The 23,879-nt window shown below is 39.6% G+C and overlaps 1 protein-coding gene across 15 annotated transcripts in view; it reads right to left on the bottom strand.

Annotated features, from left to right (window-relative positions):
* THADA (THADA armadillo repeat containing) overlaps positions 1–18,703 on the bottom strand; it is a 368,672-nt gene extending 349,969 nt beyond the window's left edge. For 4 of the 15 annotated variants that reach the window (XM_055377795.2, XM_055377801.2, XM_055377799.2 and 1 more), the window contains exons 1-9: positions 18,293–18,688; positions 14,952–15,051; positions 14,586–14,680; positions 13,458–13,588; positions 9,483–9,631; positions 9,331–9,363; positions 9,030–9,078; positions 4,349–4,536; positions 1,021–1,115 (exon numbers count right to left, since the gene is read on the bottom strand). In XM_055377795.2, the coding sequence (XP_055233770.1) occupies positions 1,021–1,115; positions 4,349–4,536; positions 9,030–9,078; positions 9,331–9,363; positions 9,483–9,631; positions 13,458–13,588; positions 14,586–14,680; positions 14,952–15,027 (816 nt within the window). In that variant the 5' untranslated portion in view covers positions 15,028–15,051; positions 18,293–18,688. Of the gene's footprint in view, positions 1–1,020; positions 1,116–4,348; positions 4,537–9,029; positions 9,079–9,330; positions 9,364–9,482; positions 9,632–13,457; positions 13,589–14,585; positions 14,681–14,951; positions 15,052–15,478; positions 15,526–18,292 lie in introns of all 15 variants that reach the window. The other 11 variants (XM_055377806.2, XM_055377807.2, XM_055377800.2 and 8 more) reach the window with 4 other exon arrangements.
* Positions 18,704–23,879: the final 5,176 nt, after the last annotated feature.

Below are 23,879 nucleotides of genomic sequence, written 5' to 3'. Positions count from 1 at the left end.
AACTGCTTTTTTTTTGGTATGTTTTTTTTTTTTTAAACAAATGCTTTTAGAGGTGATTTGAGAAATACACATCTTCGACTTATCCAAAGATAATTACTTTGTGTGATCTCATAAAATAATGCACATATATTTTTCTAAGGTCAGGTAAAAAGATAAAATAAGTTTCCATACAATATAGCAAGCAAAAAAAAGAAATCTACTAGTAAAAAATACAAGGATTGTGGCCTAAATTATCAAATTATACTTTCTATAAGAAGCAAATTTACTGAACAATTGACTCTATCTAGCATGCTTCCGTCTAAAGCACATGATTTGGGTTATTCTCAATAAAGAACACATTTATCAGAAAAGTTATTACTGTGTATATATCTATACATTAATATGCATAATTTTAACATTAAAAATATCTTTTAAGATACTAATGAGAGATGACACTGAACAAACAGCACTAAAAAGAAACTAAAAGAATGTACATCAAAAATGTTTATAGTGATTATCTTTGTGAGATGGACTTACAGGTGACTGTTATTGTCTTTTTGTTATTGTTGCTTTATCTGAATTTTTGGAATTGTCTCTTATTATAAGAGAAAAAGGTCATCAGAAGGAACCAGACAATGCAAAAAAAAATTATTTTAATTCACTTCTTTAAAAATATTTTTAATTTTTTTTTTTTTTAAGAGACAAGGTCTCACTCTGTTGCCCAGACTGGTGCAATCTTATCTCACTGCAGCCTTAAACTCCTAGGCTCAAGCGATCCTCCTACCTCAACCTCTCAAAGAGCTGGGACTACAGCTGTGCACCACCATACCCAGCAAATTTTTTTTTTTTTTTTTTTGTAGAGACAAGGTCTAGCTAAACTCCCCACGCTAATCTCAAACTCCTGGCCTCAAGTGACCCTCCTGCCCTGGCCTCCCAAAGTGTCGGGATTATAAGTGTGAGCCACTGCACCAAGCCAAAAATATTTTTTAAACATACCCTAACTCTCAATAAAGTACAATTCTAAAAAGGAGATGCACTTACCAAATGAGGAATCTTTTCAGACGGGTGAAACATAGTCTTAATAAAAAGAATAATAGCTAATCCAGATGTGCTCTGTACAGTCTGTAATAGATCATCTATTTGGCAAAAAAGGAGAGAAGCTTGTGTTAGATAATGAATATTCTGGTAGAGTGGAAAGAGCAGATGCTGAGCAGCCAGATAGGCCTGGGTACAATTTCTAGTCTGACCACTTCCTCGGTGAATAGGTCTTACCTAAGTTATTTAACATCCCACAGACTCTTTTCTCTTCTGTAAAATGGGATAACTCTTAACTGAGGCAGTGTCAGGTTTAGATGAATAATGAACATAAATGCTTTTTAGAAGGAGTCTCACTCTGTCGCCAGGCTGGAGTGTAGTAGCGTGACCTCAGCTCACTGCAACCTCTACCTCCTGGGTTCAGGCGATTCTCCTGCCTCAGCCTCCCAAGTAGCTGGGACTACAGGCACGTGCCACCACACCCAGCTAATTTTTGTATCTTTAGTAGAGATGGGGTTTCACCATGTTGGCCATGATGGTCTCGATCTTTTGACCTTGTGATCTGCCTGCCTCGGCCTCCCAAAGTGTTGGGATTACAGGCATGAGCCACTGTGCCCGGCTGAATATAAAGGCTTTTAAGCCCAGCATGTAGATACTCAATAAACGTGATTCCTTCCTCTCTCCTCTAACATACACTTTCTTCCTCGTCAACTATTGCTTCCCAGAACACCTAATAGCAACACCACCTGTCCCCTCCCCTCCACCAATGCCTCTGTATCCCAATCACCATATACACAGACTTTTTCAAAAAGAGATTTCAGGGCTTGTATAAAGAATGTACATATATACATAGACTTTTTCAAAGAGAGATTTCAGGGCTTGTATAAAGAATGTATGTATATACATAGACTTTTTCAAAAAGAGATTTCAGGGCTTGTATAAAGAATGTAGGTAAGTGCTAATTACAAACTTTGCTAGCACTGACACTGTACCCATAGCAACCAAACAGTTTTGACTTGGTATCTTCTTTTTGTTTTATCTCTATTAGCCTCTAATACCGTGGTGAGTTGTTCAACCTGGGGAAAGAAGTAACACTTCTTTATGACATCATAAACTACGTACTAAATATCCATTCTGCCCTTCATCACTGATAACAAAACTGTGACTTTGATTGGGGAAGCCACATGCCCAGCCAAAAGCAGGATACTTGCTTCTTCAATCTTCTTTGCAACTAAAGGTAGGCATATAAGAGGGTTCAGGCCAGTTGGATGTAAGCCAGTCACTTGAGTATCCTGATTAAAAGTAAAGATGCAACTGGCCTTCCTTCTTCCTGCCTTGAATAAAGACACATCTGGAGCTACAGCAGTCATATGGCAACCACGAGGCAACAAACGTGGGTGAAAACCAACCTGCTAAAGATGGCACAGCAGAAAAGCAGAAAATGTGTGGGTCGTACACTGCCTATACCAGTTCTGGATGACCTGCCTCTGAACTTGTTATATGGGAAAGGAGGTTTGGTTTTCAGTTACTTGCAGCTAAACACTTTACTGATTATGAAGCTTTAAAATGCTGGAAAAGAATAGTACTGATTAGGTGCCATCAACTTTTCGGAAAAAAAGCTACTTCTTTTTTTTTTTTTTTTTTGAGACGGAGGCGTGCTCTGTTGCCAGGCTGGAGTGCAGTGGCATGATCTTGGCTCACTGCAACCTCTGTCTCCCGGGTTCAACTGATTCCCCTGCCTCAGCCTCCCGAGTAGCTGGAACTACAGGTGCACACCACCACGCCCAGCTAATGTTTTTTTTTTGTATTTTAGTTTTTTAGTATTTTAGACGGGATTTCACCATGTTGGCCAGAATGGTCTCAATCTCCTGACCTCGTGATCCGCCCGCCTTGGCCTCCCAAAGTGCTGGGATTACAGGCATGAGCCACCACACCCGGCCGAAGTTACCTCATATTAAAATCATGTATTCTCTACATTTCATTAGTTAGAGAATCTTTTTTTTAGACTAACACAGTCCTCTTTTAAAAAGTAAATAACCTCTGAAAAGTTTCTGTAAGTTATGTCTTAATAAAAGTAACTTTAACTACTTTCCTTTCCTTTTAATACCTGAGAACCCAGGCAAAAAGAAAAATAGAAATACTAATTGGACAAAATATAGCTAAGACTTTCATTACCAGGGTTAAAAACACAAACAATGAGGCCAGGCGTGGTGGCTCACACCTGAGCCACTTTGGGAGGCCAAGGCGGGCAGATCACCTGAGGTCAGGAGTTCCAGACCAGCCTGGCCAACATGGTGAAAGCCCATCTATACTAAAAATACAAAAAAAAAATTAGCCAGGCGTGGTGGTGCATGCCTGTAATCCCAGCTACTCGGGAGGCTGAGGCAAGAGAATCGCTTGAATCTGGGAGGCAGAGATTGCAGTGAGCCAAGATCGCGCCACTGCACTCCAGTGTGGGCGACAAAGAGAGACTCCATCTCAGACAAAAAAAAACCAAAAAAACAAAAAACACAAACAATGAGATGCTATTGTTTTCCAATCAGCCTAGCAAAACCAGAGTCAGTTATTGTTTTTCACTAACAAGAGCTCTAAAGAGATCCCATTAGCATGTTTTTAATTAAGTTACATTCAAACATATATTACCATATAGAATGGGAGGTGAAGAGAGAAAGGATAATTCAACTTTTTATATAAATACTTGTGTTAGGTGTCACTTTTTCGTTAATCTTATTATAATAATAAACCACAGATTCCAAAAAACTGACAGAAAACAAATTTACAGCTTAATAAATGATTAAAAAGTGATCACCCTTGAACCTATCTTCCAAGGCAAGAAATAGAACTCAGTCACCCAGGCTGGGCACAGTGGCTCACACCTGTAATCCCGGCACCTTGGGAGGCCACGGTAAGCAGGTTACTTGAGGCCAGGAGTTTGAGAACAGCCTGGCCAACATGGCGAAACCCTTTCTCTACTAAAAATACAAAAAATTAGTCAGGTGTGGTGGTACCCTCCTATAATCCCAGCTACTCAGAAGCGGAGGCACGAGAATCGCTTGAACCTGGGATGTGAAACCCAATATGCGGAGGTTGCAGTGAATAAACATCACGCCACTACACTCCAGCCTGGGCAGCACAGTGATATTCGGTCTCAAAAAAAAAAAAAAAAAGAAAACCATGTAGTCCAGGGCCTCCCTCCATTTTTGAGAGGCTGAGTAAGGACACATTCCACATCTCAGTTAAGTATCACATTTCACACTATTAGTAGGAAAGGCTGATTGGCACTCAATTTTAACTGTCAATTATATATCATTTGTATATAATTTGTTACACTTACCATCGCTTAAAACCTTGGTAAAAATACTCAGCAATCCACACATATTTTGCCATATGGGAGAATCGGAAGTCTTCCAAAGATTTCCCTGGAAATCTTGTACTTTCTGTACTAACATCATTGAAACTCTAATGCCTACCAGTAAGTCATTCATCAACTGTGTTTGAATAATATGATTTCCAGCACATTTTCTATAAAGAAGAAAAGACATTATTACAAAAGGAAATTCAAACAAAAGTGTGAACATTTCTAATTATCAGCAAAATAAATACATTCCTCAAAGGCCCAAAATCAATTTTAAATTATGATAATTTATTCCTCTCTCTTCCATTCCTATAAACATTCCAATTATGTAGACATTAATTGCAAACTTTCAACACCGTTAACTTAATCTACATGTCCCTCTTTCTCAGCCAAAAACTAACTTCACTTCTTTTAGGGCAAAGATAAGAAATCAAGAATGAATGACAGAACTCAGTCTGGGCGAAGTGGCTCACACTTGTAATCCCAGCACTTTGGTAGGCCGAGACAGGTAGATCATTTGAGGTCTGGAGTTTGGGACCAGCTTGGCCAACATGGCAAAACCATGTCTCTAGTAAAAATACAAAAATTAGCCAGGTGTGGTGGCACATGCCCGTAATCCCAGCTACTCAGGAGGCTGAGGCAGGAGAATCGCTTGAACCCCAGAGGTGGAGGTTGCAGTGAGCCGAGATGGCACTACTGCACTCCAGCCTGGGTGTGAGAGCAAGACACCATGTTAAAAAAAAAAAAAAAAAAAAAAAAAAGACATAACTTACAAACTTGAACACTCTCTCAACGTTGATATATTTTCCCTCCCTGGCTTTTTTTTTTTTTTTTTTTTTGAGACGGAGTCTCCCCCTCTGTCACCCAGGCTGGAGTGCAGTGGCGCAATCTGGGCTCACTGCAACCTCCACCTCCCGGGTTCAAGCGATTCTCCTGCCTCATCCTCCCAAGTAGCTGGGATTACAAGCAAGCCATCATGCCCGGCTGATTTTTATATTTTTAGTAGAGACAGGGGTTTCACCATGTTGGCCAGGCTGGTCTCAAACTCCTGACCTCAAGTGATCCACCTGCCTCGCCCTCCCAAAGTGCTGAGATTACAGGCGTGAACAACCATGCCCAGCCTCTCCCTGACTTCTAAAATGCCAGGCTCTCGCAGATTTTCCCCTACTTCACCAGCACTCCTTCTCGGATACCTTCACTAATTCATCCTCTACTCCCTGATCTTTTTATGTTAGGAAGGTCCAGGACTCAGTCTTTATTCCTCTTCTTTTCTCCATCTAATTCTCTCCCTTGCTGATCTCTTTTAGCTCATCAGCTTTAAATTATAATCTACATGCTGATAATTCCCAAATTTTTATCTCTAACCCAGACCTCTCTGTCTAATTCCTTTCTGGTTTATCTAACTTCCTGATATTTTTACTTGGATGTCTAACAGACATCTCTAAATGAGTGAACTTATCTTCAACTCCAAATCTGCTGTACCTGCTGCATCTTTATCCTACAAAAACATTGTAATCATCCTTGCCACCTCTCCTCTCCATGTCATCTATAAGAAAATCCTGTTGGTTCTACCTTCAAAATACATCTAGAATCAGACCAACTCCACTGCTACATCTTGGCCTGAGCCACTCTCATCCCTCCCTTGGGTTATTGCCATAGCCTCCTAACTGGTCTCTCGCAGCTTCTGTCCTTCCCTCTCAGTTCTCAACACAGCAAAACACAGAATAATCCTATTAAGGCAAAAGTTAGGAAAAACAACTTGGTAGTTCCTCAAAAAGTTAAATATAGAATTATCTTAAGATTCCACTCCTACGTATATACCCAAAAGAGCTAAAAGCAGAGACTCAAAGATATACTTGTATATCAGTGTTTATAGCAGCATTATTCACAATAGCCTAAAGGTAGAAACAGATCAAATTGTCCATGGACAGATGGATTAACATGTGGTCTACACATACAATGGGATATTATTCGGCCACAAAAAGGAATGAAATTCTGATATATGCTACAAACGTGGATGACCCTCGAAAACACGCCTGTAATCCCAGCACTTTGGGGGACTGGGGCAGGGGGACTGCTTGTGCTTAAGAGTTTGAAACCAGCCAGGGCAACACGGTAAAACCATATTTCTACCAAAAATATAAAAAACAGGGCATAGTGGCGGACGTCTGTGGGCCCAGCTACTCCAGAGGCTGAGGTGGAAGGATCGCTTGAGCTTGGGAGGCAGAGGTTGCAGTGAGCCAAAATCCTGCACTCCAGCTTGGGTGACAGAGCCAGAGCTTGTCTCAATTAAAAAAAAAAAAAAGGAAAAATAAATGAAATAAGCCTGACACAAAAGGACAAATACTACATGATTCATAAGAATCACCTAGAATAGGCAAATTCAAAAAGACAGGAAGTAGAATAGAGGTTACCTGGGTCTACAGGAAAAGACTTTTTTAAAAAAATAAATTTTCCTTTCTTTTGGACACACTGAATTTGAGGTACCTGTAAAACATCCAAGCTGAGATGTCCACAAGTCAACTGTCAACTGATATCCATCAGTCTACCACTCAGGAAAGAGATCTAACTTGGAGTAATAAATTTGGGAATCCTGAGTACATAGGTGGTGGCTGACACCAAAGTGGACGTTATTAAGCAGTTCAAACGAACAAAATAAAAAGGACAGAACCCACCTTTACACGATGAGCATAAAAAGAAGAGCCAAAAAGGAGAAAAAGAGACAGAGAGCTCCTGCTGTGGCAAAAGGCTACCTTGAGTGAAAGATGATGTACAGGTATTATTTCTCCTCTCTCCCAGAACCTCCTCAAACCAACATCCATGGGATTTAAAACGTAAAAAGATAAATTCTTAAAGGCAACCAATATGCAACAAGACAATAATAATAGTATTTCAGAAGCTGCAAAGCAGATGGATGAGTGATAACTGACAGCAGAATCAAGAAAAGTGGATACTAAGCCAGGGAACAAGCCCAGAAGCCATTTGATTTGTAGTCCCAAATGGCTCAGAAACTGTTGGCACTAGGTACTCCTTGATGTGGAGGTAAATAAAGGATTGAAGACAGGAAGACTGAATACCTCCGAGCCAGCAGACAACTTGTTTATCTTTAGAAAAGTTAAAACAGGCGTTTGGAAAGGAAGATAGCACACACAGATAAGGCAGCAACATATTACAAAAAGGAGAATTAGGTAAATACATGCACAATGCACGCCAAATACTGAGACCTCAGCCTTCTTCCCTCACTCAGCAACCAGAATATTAAGACAATGGTTTGGAAGATTCTTCCATGGCAAATCCAGTACCTAAGCAAAAAGATTTAAACATACTGACATCTTTAGGTTTCCCCAAGGAAGAGTTACCCCAAGAAAGAGCTCAGCTAGACTAGCCTACAATAAAACTTGCAGTCAACTCCACTCAATAGGCACAGACATTCAAATCAATCCTCGGTGTCCCATTATTAAACATGACTACCCTGGCTGGGCACAGTGGCTCACGCCTATAATCCTAGCACTTTGGGAGCCAAGGAGGGAGGATCACTTGAGCCAATGAGTTCAAGACTAGCCTGGGCATTATAGTGAGACCTCATTCCTACAAAAAATGACAAAAAAAAAAAAAAAAAATTAGCCAAGCATGGTGGCGGGCACCTGTAGTCCCAGCTACTTGGGAGACTGAGGTGGGAGTATCACTTGAACCCGGGGAGGTAGAGGTGCAGTGAGCCAAGATCGTACCACTGTACTCAAGCCTGGGTAACAGAATGAGACCCTGTCACAAAGAAAAAAAAAATTTATATATATAGATATAGATAGATACATAGATAGATAGATAAGATAGATAAAAAGAAATAAATACATAATTGCCCAGCCAAGGATCACCAGACTTCTGAGGAAAGCTTCTAATAAGAAATATACTGAACAAAACCAGCAAACAGAAAAAAGCAACTTGGAAGAAACAGAGACTATGTAAAGATGATAAAAAACAAAAAAACTATCATGAATATATCCTCAGAGAAGTAACAGAGGATATTTCACTCACAAAATAAAACAGGATGCTATGAAAAAGGAACACACTCAGGTGAGGAAAAGAGTTCTTTCACTTATTCTCATAACAATGTATTAAATTTTTAATTTTTCATTTAAATATTTTAATAAAGTTTAAATATAAAAACTTTGAATTTATTAAAATTAAATATCAAACCTCTAAAAAAAATTTTAAATAATTGGGTCTAATATTAATGGAGAAAGGGGCTGGGCATAGTGACTAACGCCTGTAATCTCAACACTTTGGGAGGCTAAAGCGGGCACATTACTTCGGTCCAGTAGATTAAGACCAGCCTGGGCAACATAGTGAGACTCTGTCTCCAAAAAAATAAAAAAAACTATCTGGGTGTGGTGGTGCATGCCTGCAGTCCCAGCTACGCGGGAGGCTGAGGTGATACAAACACTTGAGCCCAGGAGGTTGAGGCTGCAGCGAGCTATGATCACACCACTGCACTACAGCCTGGGTGACACAGCAAGACCCCATCTCAAAAAAAATATAAAAGTGATAATATTAATGAAAAGGGATGAAAAGATCACATTCTGAGACTTTTAAATTTTTCTTTGTACAAAGATAATGTACAACTGCAAGTGTGCACACACAAATGCCAACATATAGCACTTGCCTATTTTCTTCCAGGATTTCAATTAAACTCTTCTGCAGAAAATGTAGCACTGAAACAAAAAGAATATGACAAACAAGAATTTAAAACTGTGAACCTCAATTTCAATAAAATAAAATATTTTATATCACTGTTATCCAAAATGATATCATGATATGGAAACAAAAATTTAAAAGGAAGGGTCATGATGTACCTAAGTTATCTACAACGCTCTACCTATTACCAAGAAACTTAAAAGAGCCAGTTCCAAAATGACTCATACAAGCCATCAACTCATGGAACAAAATAAAATAATAGGACTTACCATTTTTAAGCAGATTATTAACACTTGCTCTACCTGTAGAGGAAAAAATGAACACTGGTAAGGAGTTTCACGACCAAAATTAATGTCATTTAAAAACTATGATGTGATGAGAGGGGTTAGCCAGAAAAAGGACTAGAAAAGTGCAGCCTTACCCAAGTTAAAGTTCTCCATACAGGAAGAAATATTGTCAGTAACTTTCCTGTAAGAGTATAAGTCAGTAGTATTCAATTCTTCCCGAAGACGAGAAGTAAAACGGTGCATAGCCTCAGGTAGAAAAAACTCAGGTAGGCTATTTAGTGAGCTAGAAAAAGAAACAAATATTAAAAATCTGACAATCTAATAGCCCCAGAATATGTGGAGAGGGAAGAGAATCATACAAATGTGGGAATACTGAACTAAACCTTCAAAATACAGCCAGAAAATTACAACTACACACTACCATCACTGGAATTTCCTGGCTTGTCAGCTCATCTGGTCTCCCTGCTTCCACCTTGCTTCTCTCCCATCTCCCAGATTATTCTCAACAGAACAGGCCGAGTGACACCGTTAAAACACCATGTCACTTCTCTTACTAAAACCTCCAACAATATCCTTCTCGGTTAAAGTACTAGTTGAAGTGTTTACAGTGACCTACAAGGTCCTCCCGATACAATCTGGCACTACCATTAGCTCCTAACCTCATCTTTATTTATTTTTTTTCTTTTCTTGATTTTTAAAATGGCATCCATCACAATCCTGACCTCATCTTGATCTTTGTTCACTTAGCTCTAGCTACATGGCCTTGCTCTGTTCTGACATACCAGTCTTTGCTTCTGCTGTTTCCTCCATCCAAAATACTCTTCCTTCAAATATACCCAACAATCATTGCCTCATCCCTTTCAGGTCAATCTCAATTACCTTATCATGTCTGAGCAAAGCTATATGAAGTGATCATAATATTTTAAATTGTAACCCTCACCCCATCCTTTATGTCCCCTTTCCTTCCTTCCCGCTTTTAGATAGCACTCATGCCATCTAATATCCTATAAATGTTACTTATTTATTTTGTCTATTTTCTATCTTCCCCTTAGAATGTAACCTCCATTCTGGACTGTTTCATTCATTCTACCCCCAGTTCCTAGAAGAGTGCTGAAACACAGTAGGCAGTCAATAAAAATTTATCAAATGAGTAAATTAAACATATCAATTTTGCCTCAATTTACATACATCAAAACTGATTGGCTTTGTTTTAAACATAACTGGACAGTTCAAAGTTTTTCTGGAAGAAAATAATTCAAAAATGGGAATATTCAGAATAAGAAGAGTCACTAGAGGGATGACTTAACACTGACATATAATTAAAACACTTTATCAAACTATAGTAAATAAAAGTGTGGTGTTGGTGTATGAATAATTGGACCTAAATCAGAAATCAAACCCATGTATATATGTGAACATATAACACAATAAGGTGGCATTCCAAATATGTGGGCAAAGATGGACGATTCAACAGTTTGGGTAAGTGGTTCCCCATATAAAAAAGAAAACTAAATTGAATCCCTACCTCACATTACATTCAAAGCTTAATTCCAGATGGACATAAAAGTTGAGCAAAAAAAAAAAAAAAAAATAGTATAAGGCCTGCAAATAATGTTTTAAATAATCTTGTATTACAGAAAGCATATATAGCAAGGTATAAAACTCAGAAATCTACATACACAAAAATTAGCTGAGTTGATAACCAAAATAAAATTTTAATTTTTGTAAAGACAAGACACCATGAGAAAGTTCAAAGACAAGTAACAAAGGAATGTATTTGGCATATGATCTATAGAGAAGTCTTATAAATCAAGAAAACATTCTAACAAGAAAATGTACAAAGAATATATAATAAAAAAAGTCAAATTCCACACATTAAAAAATGTTCAATTACACTAGTAACTGGGATACACAAATTATAATGATAGCATTTTCACTCATTAGATTTTAAAAGATTTAAAGATTGATAGTATCCAATGTTGGAAATATACGAAGAAGAAACAAGCATTCTAATTCAATTGGTAGTCTGGGGGAGTACAATTTAACAATATCTACCAAGAATTTCAATACGCCTAATTTTTGGTCCAGAAATTCCACTTCTTGGAATTTATCTCAGAGAAATACACATATATAATTATATACGTAAGAATATCACTGCAATGGGGAAGTGATTAAATTACTTTATACCATGTAATATAAATCATGTAATATGTACCACATATAGATACATACATGTCGTATATATGGTACATTTAAATTTTGGTATATTCATATTACAGAATATTTATAGCTGAAAAAGTAAGGACTGTTGGCGGGAATGTAAAATGTTGCATATGGAAAACAGTATGACAGTTGCTCAAAAAATTACAAATAGTATTACTATATGGTCCAGCAATCCCACTTCTGGGTATATATCCAAAGAACTGAAAGCAGGATCTCAAATAGATATTTGCACACCCATGTTCATGGCAGCATTATTCACAACAGCCAAGCAGTGGAAGCAACCCAAATGTCCATTGAAAGATGCATGGATGAACAAAATGCAGTATATGCATACAACAGAATATTAAGCCTTATAAGAGAAGAAAATCCTGTCATATGCTATAACAGGGATGAACCTTAAGGACATTATGTTAAGTGAAATAAGTCAGTCACAAAAATATAAATACAAATATTACACTAATATGAGGTATCTAAAGTAATCAAATTTATGAATGGAAAGTGGCTGCCAAGGGCTGAACAGGAAATGGAGAGTTGTTACTTAATGTATACAGTTTCAGAGGTTAGCAGATGACAAGGTTCTAGAGATCATTGCACTGCAATGTGAATACACTTAACAACAGCAAACTATGTACACTTAAAAATGGTTAAGACTCAAACATCGTATGTTCTCACTCATAAGTGGAAGCTAATCTACGAGGATGCAAACCCATAAGAATGATACAATGGACTTTGGAGACTCAGGGGAAAGGGTGGGAAGGGGGTGAGAAATAAAAGACTACAAATCGTTGGGTACAGTACACACTGCTCAGGTGATGTGTGCACCAAAATCTCAGAAACCACCACTTATTCATGTAACCAAGTACCACCTGTTCCCCAAAAACCTATGGAAATGAAAATTAAAATTAAAAAAAAAAGAATTCATAAAAAAAAAAGGTTAAGACTGAGGTTTTATGTTATATGTCTTTTATTACGATTAGGATTTTATGACATGGAAATATCTCTAAGACATTCTTTAGTGAAAAAACAAACTACAGAGCATTGTGTAGAGTATAATCTCGTTTACAGATATATATAAAAAAAGTAGAATGTAACACACATATGCTGACCTCAAAGAAAAGGTCTAGAAAGATAAATACCAAAATGGTAAGTGACAATCTTTACTAAGAAAAGTAAGATAAGCCCTAAACAATGAAATGGAAGCCTTACTTTTTATTTTGTATACTTCTATATAGTTTGAAATTTTTATACCAAGCCTATATTCCTGTGTTATCTGTGTAAATATATATTTAAACCAAGAACAGATAGGACAAAAAGAGGAAAAAACAGCAAGATGACATTTAAACATAACCAATAAATGTAAATGGATTGAGGCAGGAGTAAGCAAACTATAGCCCACAGCCTGTTTATTAAGCCTGTGACCTAAGAAGGCTTTTTATATTTTTAAAAAGTTGTAACTAGGCCGGGCGCAGTGGCTCACACCTGTAATCCCATCACTTTGGAGGCTGAGAAGGGCGGATCACAAAGTCAGAAGATCAAGACCATCCTGACTATCATGGTGAAACCACATCTCTACTAAAAATACAAAAAATTAGTCGGGTGTGGTGGCTGAGGCAGGAGAATGGCGTGAACCCGGGAGGCAGAGCTGACAGTGAGCCAAGATCGCACCACTGCACTCCAGCCTGGGTGACAGAGCTAGACTCCGTCTCAAAAAAAAAAAAAAAAAAAAAAAAGTTGTAACTAATCAATGAAAACAGAGAACAAACCATATGAATGAACTTTTTGTGATCTGTATCAGTTCAGTTTTATCAAACCAAGGAAGGAACTTCAGTTACTTTTGGTCAAATTCAACATTTATAACACCCAACTTCCCTTCCTTTTTTTCTTACCTTGCCAATACTTTCTTCAAGGGATTCTTTAGACTCAAAGAAAGATAAATGCCTGCTAAGATATCCAAACAACTTTGAATAGTGGGATCACACATGCCATTTTTATCTGCTTTCTCCAGCAGAGGCACAATCTATAATACAAAACATTGAAGTAATTTTTATAATATCAAATATAGCAAAGTAACATGGTTACAGATACTCTTTGAAGTCTCATTTGCTGGGCACAGTGGCTCACCCCTGTAATCCCAACACTTTGGGAGGCTGAGGTGGGCAGATCGCTTGAGCCCAGGAGAGTTTGAGACAAGCTCGGGCAACATGGTGAAACCCTGTCTCCACAAAAAAATACAAAAATTAGCCAGGCATGGTGGCACATGCCTGTAGTCCCAGCTACTCAGGCGGCTGAGCAGGAGGATTACTTGAGCCCAGGAGGTTGAGGTTGTGGTTGAGCCAAGACCACACCAGTGCACTCCAGCCTGGGTAAGAGAGTGAGACCCTATCTCAAAAAAATAAATAAAATAAAGTGTCAATTACGTGAAATGTTTTCCATACTCCACTGTCAAGGATACTGATTTAAACACCTATTTCACTATTTATTAACTTTTTAAACTCATGTCCCCAACTCCCTCTTTACCCTCCAGACCCACCTCCACAGAGAATCACAGACCTGTTAATGGCTTACAGTAAAGAACAGCTGTAGCACTATTAAAAAACCAGTAATACATTTACTTGCTTTCCAAAAAAAAAAAAACTATGTGTGCTCAAATGGTAAATCCTAATACTGAAATACTAATAAATATAATCTTTATATTTTAAATTAACTTTTAAATGTGTCTGCTAAAAAGTTTTGAAGATTCATATATTTTAAAATTTATCTCCACAAAAGAGGTATGCACATTATCTTCTACCTTATCTATTTACAGTTCAATTATGATGGAAGTCTGAATATGGCTTCTATTGCTGCTTTGAATACAAGGATATTATACAATAAACAGAAAAAAAAAATACTTATTTATTAATGATAAACTGATATGCAATAATTAGGGACCAAAAACTGTCGGTGATTTTTTTTAAATCCTTAATAGCATGATACTCTTAAAGATGCATACATGAATATCAATTCAGACTTACCTGTTTAATATAATGGATTTGTAACACTCCATCTGTGAGTTGCACACAATGTAACAGCAAAGAAGCTAGATTTTTCCCTTCCACATCAGCAAAAGCTATATAACATATACAAAAAAAAATTTTTCAATGATTTAACAGTAAGTTAACTTTGCCTCTGTTGTGCATTCTACAAAATTTTTTAATTATAAACCATAGCAATAGGTGGAACATAGTCTGAAGACAGAATTTTAAGAAAATTGTTTTACATCCAAAACATAAGGAAAAATATAAAGAATTTGAATATTATATGCTAGGGGTCCCAGTCATTAAAATACTCTGCTTGCACACTAGAAAAAAACATAATAAGGGAAACCAGAAGTCACCTACATTTCAAAGTTTCAAGGTCCTGATGGCAAATGGTCAGCGCAGCAACTTGCATTTCTTTCTTCTTCTTTACACCCATTTTAAATAGAATTAATAGTAGTCACTGCAAGAAAGAAGACTTTAAGGCATTAATGTAAGGTTTCTCAACCTCAGCACTATGATTTTTGGCTGGGTTCATTCTTTGTTGAACAGTATCATCCTATGCATTATGTTTCATGCATCCCCATCTCTACCCACTAGATGCCAGTGGCACCCTCCTACCTCCCAAGTTCTGACAACCAAAATATGTCTCCAAACACTGCGAAGTGTCCCCTGGGTAGCAAAACTGCTCCAGAATGAGAATCACTGTCTAAGAATTTCTGATTTGAAGAAGAAAAATGTTTTAAGCTCAAGCTTATTACTGACTGAAGTTATTTTACCTACTATGACTCAGTCTTTTTATTTTAAAATACAGCAAACTTTCCTTTTAGTGAACACACACACAAAAAAACTGGGATAGTTTTTCCAAAAATAAAATACTTCAAACTAACCTCAGTGACTCATTAGACTAACAGGAGGTACTACCGTGTCCTGATTTCTGCAAAAATGAAAAAAAAATATTTTTTTAATGCTATTCTCTTGAGTTTGCTTTTATCGATACTTAACAAATCAACAGGTTCATAACAGGCTAAACAACCCAACTCAAAGACTACACAACTACACACTAATAGTACCATGCCATCTGGAAAGAAGTTGCTAGGGAAATGTCATAGGGCTCTTTTCTTGATGCAGTTAGCATTTTTAGCAGTATTTATGATGCAAATATTAGAGGCTATAATGTAGTACATGTATAAAATAAATCTGGAAGGACATGCTGAATGATGGAATCAGGAATAAAAACAGGTCAATAAACCGGAATAATGAGCAATATGAAATTTACCAAGATGAAATAGAAATAAATGTAAAGGGCTGCATTTAGTTTAGGGGAAAAAAACACAAAAAGAGAGGCTGGTGAGGCAAAACGTGGTTTGAAACAGCTCAACAGCCCAAGATGACTGCCAAAAACCACAGAAGTCAGCCATATCAGAGTGCATGATTTTATCCAAACAGGCCAGGTGACATGTAGAGCATTAGGTACAGCGCTGGCGGCCATACTCTAAGGAGCCATAACAAACAATGGAACTGATTTCTGAAGGACCTAGAGAGCACCGCCTTCAGAGAACAGCTCAGTTAACCAAAGGTGTTTGGCCTGGAGAAAAAGTCAACAGGACAAGAGCCTTAAAATAGCTGCTAGACTGTTTTGGAGAAAAAGGGAGTAGATTTATTTGTCTACTACAGACTTTTTTTTTTTTTTTGAGACGGAGTCTTGCTCTGTCGCCCAGGCTGGAGTGCAGTGCCGCGATCTGTGCTCACTGCAAGCTCAGCCTCCTGGGTTCAGGCCATTCTCCTGCCTCAGCCTCCCGAGTAGCTGGGACTACAGGCGCCCGCCACCACGCCCGGCTAATGTTTTCTATTTTTAGTAGAGACGGGGTTTCACCGTGTTAGCCAGGATGGTCTCGATCTCCTGACCTCGTCATCCGCCCACCTCGGCCCCCACAAAGTGCTGGGATTACAGGCGTGAGCCACCGCGCCCAGCCTTAGACTTCTTGTCTTGCTATTAGATTAGTAAAAGTCAGTACAAGCTACAGGGAAACAGATTCCAGATCAATACAAAGGAAAAGCTCTATGGTCCCACTAAGGACTGGGCTACCTTTTAAACAAAGAAATTTTCCAACACCAGGAATATTCAAAGAGAAGATGACTGAATATTTTCTCTTGGACTCCTGAAACAGCTCCCTAACTGGTCTCCTAACTTCTACACTTACCTCCAAAGAGCCCATTCTGTTTACAATCATCAAAGCAATCTCTTTAAAAAAAAACTCTCATCAAATTGAATTACTTACTCTCTTCCTTAAAACTTTCCAAGGGTTTCTAAATACACTTAGAATAAAATTCAAACTTGAGGCTGGGAGTGGGGGCTCGTGCCTGTAATCCCAGCACTTTGGGAGGCCGAGGCGGGTGGACCTCCTGAAGTCAGGAGTTCAAGACCAGCCTGGCCAACATGGTGAAACCCCGTCTGCACTAACTAAAAATACAAAAATTAGCCAGGTGTGGTGGCGGGCGCCTATAACCCCAGCTACTCCGGAGGCTGAGGCAGGAGAATCGCTTGAACCCAGGAGGCAGAGGTTGCAGTGAGCCGAGATCGTACCACTGCACTCCAGCCTGGGCGACAAGAGTGAAACTCCATCTCAAATAAATAAATAAATAAATAGATAAATAGATAAATAAATAAAAAACTTGAGATTTTGCCCTTCAAGGCCCTAAATAATCTGACCCTGCCTTCCTCCACTCTTCATCTCAAACCAATCTCCTCTTCACCATCTCAAGAGCTTTGTACTTCCTGATGCTCTTATTCCCACCTAAGAGGCTTTACACGTCTCAGTATCTCTGCCCCTTAATGTTCATTCCACATCTTTGCAAGACTGACTCCTTCTCACCATTCATGTTTCTGCTAAAACATTACCTTCTAAAAGCCTTCCATGACCACTCTATCTAAAATCTCACCAATACAACACACATAGACACCATTTCCGTTAATTTTCTTCATAGCACTTACTAGTACCAGAAATTACCCTAACTTGTAAATTTATATATTGTCTGTCTCATCTAGCAGCAAACTGAATGAAGGCAGCAACTTTAATCTATTTTGTTCATGTTTCAAGTCTCAATTTCCAATCCAGTGCCTGGCACATAGTAGGTGTTTAACAAACACTTAACGAATATACAAATTAACTAACAAACATTTGTCAGAGATGTTCTAGAAGGGATATATGTCTTTAAGGGCAGGAAGGTGGACTATCTGGTATCTAAAATCCATTCTACATCTAAGTGACATTCTACATCTTAAGAACCTATGGTCTGTTTGGGAAGTAAGAAATCCATACAGTAATGGCAGGTGAGCAACCACTTAACCAAAAATGGACGCAGCTAGGAAAGTGTCGACAACAGAATAATTTGTAAAGGGATAGTCAGATCTAGAGGAATAGAGGCACGCTTCCTAAGAAAGTGACCATCGTACAAAGCCAGAAGAGACTGGGAAACCTAACTAGGGAGACGATTCTCTCGTGAAAGGTAAGCAAGTTTGCAGGAGGATTTGCTCTTGCAATTCTGAGGGCTACACAAAAGCAGACTCGGTAATTATGCCTGCTCAAATGATGCCTAAACGTGTGTCCTGAAGAACCAGGGTCCCCAAGGGGGTAAATCCCGTGTCTACCGCAAGGCCAGAAGGTGCCCAGTAAATTACACTCCTCCTAGGTCCCACTTACTGCTTCCCTTTAGAACGCTGCTTCACTCTACACCTTCCTGGCTGACTCCCACAAACATTCTCTGGGCGATTTCTGAACCACGTGGAGTCGAGGAATGACAGTGGGAGAAAGTGGCTAAAGTGCTGTCTCCATGGAGACCTTAGCGACCGGAAATCAGTTTCACAGCCGCCGAATCGTGGCGATACCAAAGGACGGGAATTGGTGTGGCTCGCCAGGCAGCCCTAGCAAAACTGGCCGAGCCGAGCTACCGCGGGTCTGGCAGGCAGGACACCTGGGAGCCAAACCTCGTGCACGTCGGCGTCTGAGAAGAGTCGCAGGCGCCTGGTCCAGTCCCGGAAGCAGGTCTCCTTCTACGGCGTCTCCGAGGCTCGCAGCGCGGTCCACGGTCGACTACCGGGTCAGGGCAAAGGGAGGGAGATAGGGGTAACCTGGAGGAGTCATCGCGAGAATTGACCAAACGCAGCTCCTCCAATCAGGAGTTCGACGAGGTCGTGACGTCACCGGGGTGGGCGGTAGCAATCCGGTTTAGTTAACCAGCCACTTTACCGTCAGCGCCGCGCGTTCATCATGGCGTTAGGGCTGACGGGCCTTGTTGCTGAGGGGCCTTCATTCAACGGTCTCTTGTTGAATGAAGAGACCTCATTCTCTTCACATGCTTGGACGCCTGGGAAGCGCTTTTGTCCCAATCCAGACCTTCCACCTTTCTCGCACTCTGTTGGCCCAGTGCAGAGTCTAGGAGAAAACTACGTCTGGGACTCGGGAACGAGTCCAGGGATTTTAGAGCCTGCGAGATGGGGCAGGGGTTTGGGCGGCGACTGAACGGAAGCCACGAGAAGAATTCGGACTAAAATGAGTAGTGCTGAACCAACGTGTGCCAAAGCCCATATATTCATTCAATAGATAATGAGCTCTACTGTCAGAGCGTCGCCAAGCGCTAGCCTTGAAAGCTATCCCCTACTGAGGATACATGTATTACGCAGCACATACAAATTGTCAGATGGTTCAGTCCTTGAAAAATAAATAACTGCGTGTCACTGGGAGTTGCGACAGTGGGCAAGATCAGGAAAGACCTGATGCTATTATCAGGAGTATTAATTTGGAAAATAGAGACATTTCAGTTCCCTAAACGTTAATGACTTAAGTTTTTAATAATTATTTTCTGAATTTTTTATATCAGCTTGCCTTGGTTTTCTTTATAGCTTTACCACATAATGTATGTATCATTATCTTGTTTCGTTCAATTTTGAAGCTTTTGGAATTGTGTATGTATTCTCCAGCAATTTGCTTCTTTCAGCATTGCGTTTCATATTCACCTACAGGTAGCTGTAGTGCTCTTCGCCCAGGCTGGAGTGCAGTGGCGCGATCTCGGCTCACTGCAAACTCTGCCTCCCCGGTTCAAGCGATTCTCCTGCCTCAGCCTCCTAAGTAGCTGGGATTACAGGCGCGCGCCACCACGCTCAGCTAATTTTTGTATGTTTTAGTGGAGACGGGGTTTCACCATGTTGCTCATGCTGGTCTTGAACTCCTGACCTCGTGATCTGCCCGCCTCGGCCTCCGAAAGTGCTGGGATTACAGGCGTGAGCCACGGCGCCCGGACCGTAATTTTCCATTGTTTAATATACTTCATTATGTATCCATCCTGCTGCCTCTTAACATGTGCATTATTTCCAGTTTTTGTTCTAACATTGCTGCTGTGAACTATGTTGTGCATGTCAGCTGGTGAGTGTGTGCAGACGGTTCTCTACCATAATTTTTTCTGGTATTTTTGACCCTGACATAGTAAGAAATACATTGCAGACTTTGAAACTGTGGACGTAGAAGTACTCACACATAACTGAAGTAAAAATTTCTTGAAGTGCTACTTTACAGGAGCTGTGAGATTTTATTTCCTTTTTTTCTAAATTATGGTAAAATACACAACAAAATTTACCATTTTAACCATTTTTAAGTTTTGTGTTTTTTAAAATATGTATATTGTTTCAGACCTACTAATTATATAACTCAGTGGGTCCGAACCCCTTTTTTGTTTGCAGACACTGCAACTCTTCCCCCTGCACAGCGAGAGGTGGGCTAGGGAGCAAACATAATAAACATATGTTGAAAGGTGAAGCTACTGTTAAAACTTCAGACAAATTAAACTTAACAGGGTTTAATTGAGCAAGGGGAAAAATGATTCTCCAATCGGGCAGTCTCCAGAATCATAGCAGATTCAGAGAGACTCCAGGGATGCCTCGTGGTCAGAGCACATTTACAGACAAAGCAAGGAAAATGATGTACAAAAAGCAAGTGAGGTACGGAAGCAGCTGGTTGGATTACAGCTTGGCATTTGCCTTATCTGAACACAGTTTGAACAGTAAGAAGTATGGCTGCTGGGATTGGCTGAAACTCAGCTATTGTTACAGAAGCACACTCCTAAATTAGGCTTTCAGTCTTGTCTACCTACTAAGTTAGGTTATGGTTCATCCACAAGGACTCAAATATGGAAGTACAGAGGCTTTCTCAGGCTGTATTTAGTTTAATTTAACACCGCCATGGAAAAAATAGTGGAATGGAAAGTGAGAGTATAGGGGAGGTACATTGCAACTTTAAATAGGGTAATCAGGGTAGGCCTCATGGAGTAAAGATTTGTAAGAGACATAGACACTTGGTGAAGGGGAAACCTTCCATACAGAGGGAACAGCCAGTACAAAGTTTCCAGGGCAGGGCTTGCCTGTTGGGAGAATAGGAAGGAGGCAAGGGTGGCCGGAGCCAAGCAAGGTAAATAGTAAGGAGTGGGACAAGGGGCTTTGGATTATATAAGGCTTTCACATTATTTCATGGACTCTTTCACACTTAAGTGAAATGAGGAGTGATTTTGAGCAAAAGAATAATAACATCTAATGTACATTTCAAAATAATCACTGGAGCTACTTTGTTAAGAAGAGACTGTAGGTTGGACGCGGTGGCTCACGCCTGTAATCCCAATGCTTTGGGAGGCTGAGGCGGGTGGATCACCTGAGCTCAGAAGTTCAAGACCACCCTGGGGAACATGGTGAAACCTCGTCTCTACAAAAATGCAAAAAAAAAATTAGCTGGGCATGGTGTTGTGTGCCTGTAGTCGCAGCTACTTGGGAGGCTGAGGCACGAGAATTGCTTGAGCCCCAGAGGCAGAGGTTGCAGTGAGCTAGCATTGCACCACTGCACTCCAGCTTGAGCTGCAGAGTGAGACTCCGTCACAAAACAGAAAAAAAAATAAAAGACTGTAGAGCCTGCAGGAAGCCCAGTGAGGCTGTTGTGGTAAACTAGGCAGGCAGGATGCTGGTGGCACTGACCAGGGTGGTAGCAGTGGAGAGCGGGAAGTGGACAGGTTTTGGATATAATTTGAAAGCAGAGCTAACAGGATTTTTTTCTGAAGGATAGAATATGGGTACGAAGAAATGAAGAGTCAAAGATGAGTCCAAAGTTTCTGGCCTGAGCACCTAGAAGGATGAAGTTGCCAAAGTTTACTTGGAGCAGATTTGAATGGGTTTAAAAGAGACTGGGAAGAGAGGAATTGGCAAGATCAAGCAGAGGCAACTCCTTCTAGTCCTTCTAGTACGCAAGGGGCAGATAAATGGAATTGAAACACCTAGAGGAAGTATACTGCCAAAAGCAATCTACAAATCCAATGCAATCCCCATCGAAATACCACCATTATTCCTCACAGAATTAGAAAAAACAATGCTAAAATTCATATGGAACCAAAAAAGAGCCCGCGTAGCCAAAGCAAGACTAAGCAGAAATAACAAATCTGGAGGCATCACACTACCTGATTTCAAACTATGCTATAAGGCCATAGTTAACCGAAACAGCATAGTACTGGTATAAAAATAGGCACATAGACCAATGGAACAGAATAGAGAACCCAGAAATAAACCCAAATACTTATGGCCAACTGAGCTTCGACAAAGCAAACAAAAACATAAAGTTGGGAAAGGACACCCTTTTCAACAAAAGATGCTGAGATAATTGGCTAGTCACACGTAGGAGAATGAAACTGAATCCTCATCTCTCACCTAATACAAAAATCAACTCAAGATGGATTAAGGATTTAAATCTAAGACCTGAAACTCTAAAAACTCTAGAAGATAACATTGGAAAAACCCTTCCTGACATTGGCTTAGGCAAGGATTTCATGACCAAGAACCCAAAAGCAAATACAATAAAAACAGAGATAAATAGTTGGGACTTAGTTAAAGAGCTTTTGCACGGCAAAGAACAGTCAGCAGAGTAAACAGGCAACCCACAGAGTGGGAGAAAATCTTCACAATCTATACATCTGACAAAGGACTAATATCCGGAATCTACAATAAACTCAAACAAATCAGTAAGAAAAAAACAAACAATTCCATCAAAAAGGGCTAAGGATATGAATAGACAATTCTTAAAAGAAGGGCCAGGCGCAGTGGCTCACACCAGTAATCTCAGCACTTTGGGAGGCCAAGGCGGGCAGATCACCTGAGGTCAGGAGTTTGAGACCAGCCTGACTAATATGGAGAAACCCTGTTTCTACTAAAAAATACAAAATTAGCCAGGCATGGTGGCGCATGCCTGTAATCCCAGATACTTGGGAGGCTGAAGCAGGAGAATCACTTGAACCCGGGAGGTGGAGGTTGCGGTGAGCCGAGATCTCACCATTACGCTCCAGCCTGGGCAACAAGAGCGAAACTCCATCTAAAAAAAAAAAGAAGAAGAAGATACACAAATGGCCAACAAACGTATGAAAAAATGCTCAACATCACTAATGATCAGGAAAATGCAAATCAAAATCACGATGCAATACCACCTTACTCCTGCAAGAATGGCCATAATCAAAAAAATCAAAAAACAATAGATGTTGGCATGAATGTGGTGATCAGGGAACACTTCTACACTGCTAGTGGGAATGTAAACTAGTACAGCCACTATGGAAAACAGTGCAGAGATTCCTTAAAGAACTGAAAGTAGAACTACCATTTGATCCAGCAATCCCACTACTGGGTATCTACCCAGAGGAAAAGTTATTATACAAAAAAGATACTTGCACATGCATGTTTATAGCAGCACAATTCACAGTTGCAAAATATTGGAACCAACCCAAATGCCCATCAATCAACGAGTGGATAAAGAAACTGTGGTATATGTATACAATGGAATACTGCTTGGCCATAAAAAGGAATGAATTAACAGCATTTGCAGTGACCTGGATGAGATTGGAGACTATTATTCTAAGTGAAGTAACTCAGAAATTGAAAATCAAACATCATATGTTCTCACTGATCATTGGGAGCTAAGCTATGAGGACACAAAGGCATAAGAATGATACAATGGACTTTGGAGACTTGGGAAGAGTGGGAGGGGAGCGAGGGATAAAAGACGACAAATATGGTGTAGCGTATACTGCTTGGGTGATGGGTGCACCAAAATCTTACAAACCAACACTAAAGAACTTACTCATGCAACCAAATACCACCTGTGCCCCAATAACTTATGGGAAAAAAATAAAAAATAAAGTAAATCAATAAATCAATAAATAAAATTCTCAAAAACAACAACAACAACAAAAAAAAACCCCTACGTTCTATAGAGA

Source organism: Gorilla gorilla, chromosome 12 (assembly GCF_029281585.2).
Source record: "Gorilla gorilla gorilla isolate KB3781 chromosome 12, NHGRI_mGorGor1-v2.1_pri, whole genome shotgun sequence".
Lineage (NCBI taxonomy): Eukaryota > Metazoa > Chordata > Mammalia > Primates > Hominidae > Gorilla > Gorilla gorilla.
Note: the sequence above shows the minus strand (reverse complement) of the source record. Positions and strands in the feature narration are given on the sequence as shown.